Source organism: Chlorocebus sabaeus, chromosome 20 (assembly GCF_047675955.1).
Source record: "Chlorocebus sabaeus isolate Y175 chromosome 20, mChlSab1.0.hap1, whole genome shotgun sequence".
NCBI classification, from domain to species: Eukaryota; Metazoa; Chordata; class Mammalia; order Primates; family Cercopithecidae; genus Chlorocebus; species Chlorocebus sabaeus.
This window is the reverse complement of record NC_132923.1, coordinates 102,306,317-102,312,819: the sequence shown is the minus strand read 5'-3', so window position 1 is coordinate 102,312,819 and position 6,503 is coordinate 102,306,317. Positions and strand designations below refer to the sequence as shown.

General features: G+C 55.4%; 1 protein-coding gene across 1 annotated transcript; it reads left to right on the top strand.

Annotated features, from left to right (window-relative positions):
* Window positions 1-921: 921 nt before the first annotated feature.
* Window positions 922-6,058, top strand: GJB3 (gap junction protein beta 3). The gene is made up of 2 exons (XM_007979480.3): window positions 922-1,467; window positions 4,438-6,058. Exon 2 carries the CDS (start codon window positions 4,463-4,465, stop codon window positions 5,273-5,275), a length of 813 nt encoding a protein of 270 aa, XP_007977671.1. The 5' UTR covers window positions 922-1,467; window positions 4,438-4,462; the 3' UTR covers window positions 5,276-6,058.
* Window positions 6,059-6,503: the final 445 nt, after the last annotated feature.

The window sequence follows — 6,503 nt, the reverse complement described above, 5'->3', positions numbered from 1 at the left end:
TGCTTATTAACTGTGTGACCCTGAGCAAGTCACCTCACCCGTGTGTGCTTCAGCCTTCTCCTTCATAAAAGCAGGAAGGATTGGACCTTCCTCATCTGGATGCTGCGAGTATGTGGGACGGTGTCAGGTACAAAGATGCCGCTGGGCTCCCAACTCAGTGCTCATTCCCTACCAAAATGAGTAGGAGGAGGGTGACCATAATTGATGCTTCTAACTTTGGGGCATTTTTTAAAGTAAAAGGGGGCATTGTTAATGATGCCAGCACTGCAGGCATAAACCAATACAGTCCTGGGCAAACACCGTGTGAAGCCACCATAGTGCCAGCAATATCACCTCTGTGGAGGCAGGACTCGGGCCTCACCCTAAGATCCGGGGACTCCCAGGGAGGCTGGCAACCCTGGGGTTTTCCAGAAAAGGCTGAAGCGCTGCAGGCTCTTATTAGTTCCCAGGCTTGACACGCTAGTAAATAAGACAATGTATCCTTATCCCCAGGGCACAGCCCAGCCCCACCCCAGCCGCAGACCCACCTGCTTTGGCAGGGGCTATTTATTGCAATGGCATTTGTAATAAAATGAAATAAAAGACTAGAAACAGCCCTAATTTTTATCAGAGTAGAACTGATTAAATATATTACAGTACATATACTATTCAGCTGTTTTTAAAATGAGAGAGCAAGGCAGCTCTATATCGACTGATGTGATAAATGTCATATTTTGCTAAATGAAAAAAAGCAAAGTGCAGAAGAGTGTTGATAGCATACTTCCATAGGTTAAATGTAAAAAAGAGGACTATATAGTAGAATATGAATAGGCGATTCGTGAATGAAAACAAGAAACTAGGGACCCTGGTGGTCAGGTAGGCAGCTCCGGTTGCAGTCTGCCCTTCTGAGTCACTCCAGGCGGTGACCTCCCCAACTCCGCCCTCATTCCTGCACGTCTTTCCTGGCACAGGACTCACTGTGCCCCTTCCCGCTGTGGGTACAAGGTCTGCCCCCGACCCCAGCTCTCCAAAGCGCACCGACCTCCCTGGAGGCCGAGGTGGAGGGCCCGTCGCACCGGGGGACCGGGCTGGGCCGGAAGTGGGCACGGTACCCGCGGCAAACTAGCGTGGGCAAGTCCTGATTGCAGTCGGACCTGCCGCCGCGGCACTTAACAGTTTGCAGAGTGCTTCCCGCCCCTGATCTCATTGGAGCCTTCGGATGGCCCTGCCCACGATCACCGATGCCCCCATTTCACGCCTGAGGAAGCGGAGGCTCAGACGGGCCACCAGCCCCTCCGGAGGCTGGCCCGGGAGCACCTGGCAGCGTGGGGTCTAGGAGCCGGCTCCCTCCTGCTCCCTCCTCCGAGCCGCCCGAGGTGTGCCCGCCGTCCGTGTGCACCACTGCTGAGCCCAACTCCGGCGCCCTCGCCTCTGCCGTGGGCCCCGGGGACGCGGGGTCAGGCCTCCGCGTTGGCCAAGGCGCCGCAGGTAAGTGCTGGACGGGGCGGGGCCAGGCGGGGCGGGACCCTCAGGGGCGTCGAGCGCTCCCGGCGACCCCCTGCGGCAGGGCTGGGGCTTGAGCCTGCAAGTGCGCTGGGATGGGGCGCGAAGAGGGGATGCGGGGACCCCTCTCCCGTGCCTCCCAATCCGCCCTCTCACCTCTCAATTCTGGGCCCATTAGGGGCCCCGGCTGCGGGAAGGTTCCGAGACACCCCCTCGCCAAGTCCGCAAGCTCCCAAGCTGCCTGGGATGGAGGGAAACTGGGGAGGAAAGGGAGCTTTATCCTTAGGGGACATTGTGGGGCGGGAGACAAGGCTGGGCACAGTACAGTCTGGGGGTCTGGGAAAAAACGGTTGCGCTGGGAGCTGGCTTTGTAGGGCAGCTGGGGGAACCAGAACTGGCTCCACCAGATCCCAGCCTAGACTTGGGAAGGAAATTCTTTGCCTGTGAGGCTCCTCCCTGGGGTGTGTCAAGAGGGACTGGGCAGACAGCGCCCAAGGGTGGAAGGTGGGGGCCCAGGAGGGAGCTGCACCCCGGTGGGCAGCCATGGGAGGGTGTCAGGTGGAAGCAGCCGTCACGGTCCCTCTCCTCTCTCCGTCCCGACAGACGGGGCTCCAGCCTCCACTTCAGTTCTTGTGAACTCCCACCATGTGAGTGGCAGGCCTGGGAGGCAAATAGCCTCAGGATTCTCACAGCCCGGGAAAGTAGGAATTATTTCCCTTTAGAGATAAGTAAATAGGGTCAATGAGATTAGGAAATTCTTGGAAGTTGCCCAGCTACTAAGTGGCCCAGCCGAGGTTTGAATCCAGGTGGAAGTCGGTGTTCAGTGCTATCCCACTGCCTTCCCGCACCACCAGGGCTTGCTTGGAAGGAGCAGAATAGGGGAGAAGAGGAGGCTTTCCAGGAATGAGATCTTCCCAATCGCCCTATCCTGCCCAGACTGTGATTCCCAGAGGAAAGGCAGCCAGGAGAGCCAGGTGCTGAGAAGGAACTCCCTCTCTCCCTCTCTCCCTCTCTCCAGTGTAGGGAAGTCTTTCCCCCAATCCCCCTGACCAGGCTGCCCCCAACCAGGATCCTGCCCACCCTCCTGTCCCCTCCCTCCAAGCTGCCTAGCTGAGAACTCAGCATCCATTTGTTTACCCATTCAGCATTGAGTGCCTACTATGTGCCAAGCACTGGGCACTAAATATAAAGCAAGACCAAGTTGACATTCTAGAGGGGGAGCCAGATAATAAATAAGACCAAAAAAAAGGACAAAGTATTTAATTTCAGATAGTGACTAAGTGCTATAAAGAAAACAAAGAGGGCTGGAAAAATTAGCCGGGCATGGTGGTCCACACCTGTGGCCCCAGCTACTCAGGGGGCTGAGGTAGGAGGATCCCTTGAGCCTGGGAAGCAGAGGTTGCAGTGAGCCAAGGTCGCACCACTGCACTCCAGCCTGGGTGACAGAGCAAGACCTTGTCTCAAAAGAAAGAAAGGGGACAGGAACAGAGTGACAGAAGCAGGGGCTCTTCAGACCCAGGGTAATCTGGAGAGGCCTCTAAAGAGATGAGGTTTGAGCAGAGGCGTCTGTGATGACAAGGGTCTACCCATGTGAGGTTCTGGAGGAAGAGCATTCCAGACAGAAGGAATCAATAAAAAGCCCCCAAGGCTCTTATTCCAGTGTGGCAGGGTGAAAATGTCGAATCTGGGGTTTTGCTAAGCCTAGCAAGAAGCTAGTAGAGTCTTAAACAAGGGAGTGGCATGAACTGATTTAATGAACTCCAGGGGCACAGGGGGAAGGTGAAAAGCTAGTAAAGAGGTCATAATACAGGCCAGAGTCATGGTGGTTTGGGGCAGGGTGGTGGCCTCGCAGGCATCACACTTGCTCAGAGGTGCACATCCGCTCCAGGGGGAGTCACACGCACACAGGCCCACACACAGGCAGGTGGGGGCTCTCACACCCACAGCAGCACAGAAACAAGGCATGCTCAGGCAGACCCACCCATTCACACCCTCTGAGTCACCCCAGGACTGGGAGGAAGATATGTGAATTGAGGCCTGAACAAAGCACATCTTTCCACCACAAGGCCCTGGCAACCAGCGTGGCTGGGGGTGGCTGGGCTTCCCCAGGCCCAGCGCAGGGAGCAGGGAGTTGCCTCTAGATATTCCCTGGATCCAGTGTCCTCCCAGGAGTCATATAAGCCTCCATATAAGGAGTCATAAGCCTCCATGCACCCCCCACCTGAACTGGTCTCCCCTCTTCACTACCCAGCAGCTATGAGACCTTGGGCTCGTTATTTCTCCTCTCTGAGCCTCAGTTTCCCCTCTGTAGAATGGGATTCATAACCACAACTTCACAGTACAGTAGTGAGGCATCCACAAAGTAAGCGTTTAAAGAATCTGGTCTGGGGCAGGAGTCCATCGGAGAAGGGAAGAGGAGGTGGTGGAGAGCACAGGCTCTGGCACCCAACAGCCGGCCTTGAATCCACCTCTTGTTTTAAGTGAGTTACTTGACCTCTCTAAATTTCACAGTAATGAGCAGCCAGCATTTATGGGGCACTTACTACGTACTACTTGTTTTGCAATCATTCAATGATCAGTTTCATCTGTAAGTGAGGAGCACTGTAATAACCACCTTATGAGGTCATTCTAAGAGATTAAATGATATTCTGCTCATAAAGTGTTTAGCTTCGTGCCTGGCTCAGAGTAAACACTCAACAAATGGTGACTGTTATTATCAGCAAAAGCACATTTGCTTCCTTCCAGCATACTAGTTCTGTTGCCTTTGGGTAAGTTATGTAACCTTGCTGTGCCTCAGTTTCCTATCTGCAGCTTGGGAGGAATAATATTTCTGAACTCAGAGGGTCGTTCTGAGGATTGAACAAGTCAGAACTCAGAACACTGCCTGGTACATAGTAAATGCTCAATAAAGTCACCTATTCATTCACACGATGGTTTTTCCTCTAATTCTCTCAGGTAGGCACAGCCCCCACCAGACGCCATGGACTGGAAGACACTCCAAGCCCTACTGAGCGGCGTGAACAAGTACTCCACAGCGTTCGGGCGCATCTGGCTGTCAGTGGTGTTCGTCTTCCGGGTGCTAGTGTACGTGGTGGCTGCAGAGCGCGTGTGGGGGGACGAGCAGAAGGACTTTGACTGCAACACCAAGCAGCCCGGCTGCACCAACGTCTGCTACGACCACTACTTCCCCATCTCCAACATCCGCCTCTGGGCCCTGCAGCTCATCTTCGTCACGTGCCCCTCGCTGCTGGTCATCCTGCACGTGGCCTACCGTGAGGAGCGGGAGCGTCGGCACCGCCAGAAGCACGGGGACCAGTGCACCAAGCTGTACGACAACACAGGCAAGAAGCACGGAGGCCTGTGGTGGACCTACCTGTTCAGCCTCATCTTCAAGCTCATCATCGAGTTCCTCTTCCTCTACCTGCTGCACACTCTCTGGCATGGCTTCAATATGCCGCGCCTGGTGCAGTGTGCCAACGTGGCCCCCTGCCCCAATATCGTGGACTGCTACATCGCCCGACCCACCGAGAAGAAAATCTTCACCTACTTCATGGTGGGCGCCTCCGCCATCTGTATCGTACTCACCATCTGCGAGCTCTGCTACCTCATCTGCCACAGGGTCCTGCAAGGCCTGCACAAGGACAAGCCTCGAGGGGGCCGTGGCCGCTCGTCCTCCACCAGCCGAGCTTCCACCTGCCGCTGCCACCACAAGCTGGTGGAGGCTGGGGAGCTGGATCCAGATCCAGGCAATAACAAGCTGCAGGCCTCAGCACCCAACCTGACCCCCATCTGACAACAGGGCAGGGGGTAGGGCAACATGGGGGCTGCCAATGGGATAGGCAGGGCGGTGTGGCAGGGTGGAGAGGTCCTACAGAGGCTGAGTGACCCCACTTTGAGTTCACTAAGCTATGCAACTTTCCTTTTGGCAGATATTTTTTGACACTGGGCACTGGGCTGTCTACCCGGGTATAGGTAACCCACAGGCCCAGTGCCAACCCTCAAAGGACACAGACTTTGAAACAAGCGAATTAACTATCTATGCCTGCAAGGGACCACTTAGGGCGCTGCTGGCAGGGCTTCTAGCTAACCCAGGAAGGGGTCATCAGGAGGGGCTTCCCTGAGGACACAATGTGTAAGAGAGGTGAGAAGAGCTCCCAAGCAGAGACTACGGCAGCACAGAGGTCTGGAGGCCATACAAAAAGAGATGCTCGCCCTGGGCTAGCCTCCGCGGACCTAAGGCATCTCCACTCCTTCCGGAGGAGCCGCCCAGATTCCTGCAGTGGAGAGGAGGTCTTCTCCCAGCAGCAGCAGGTCTGGAGGCCTGAGAGTGAGTCTGACAAGAGGTTCTGGAGACACCCAGGGGTCCTCCAGGTCATCACTTGGCTCAATGGAAGCCCTCTTCCCCCAAATCCTACTCCCTCAGCCTCAGGCAGTGGTGCTCCCATCTTCCTCCCCACAACTGTGTTCTGCCTGGTGCCAGCCTTTCAGACCCTGATCCCAGGGACTCGGGTGGATGCGCTGATAGCACGTGCTCAAGACAGTTTCCTTGAAATCAATAAAGCCTGTGTTTTCTACAGGTTGGCTCTGCCCCTGGTTCTCCCACATTCCCACCCACTCACAGGACCCTGAAGGTAGGGAAGGTAAACCCTCAGAAAGGGAAAGAGTTCCATGGCTGGGGGTGCAGCTAGGGTGGGAGCTGTGGCAGTGGCTGCAGTTGGGGCTGGAGCTAGAGCTGGATTAGGCTGGGCCTGAGGTTGACAGCGGGAAGCTGGGTTTGTATTAGAGGAGGAGGCTGGAGTGGAACCTACTGATATATATGTTGGGATTCTAGTTGTGGCCACAAGAGTGCGCTGTGCTCCCTCTGCAACGGCGCTTCCAGCCTTTGTAATTAGACTTTGCCCTGAGTACACACACAATCACTGCCACTCACTATAAACAAACCACACTCCCTCCTCTGTCATCCAGTCACTGCCATCACAACACACATCCCCACCCTGTGTACACACAATCCTTGTTATTCA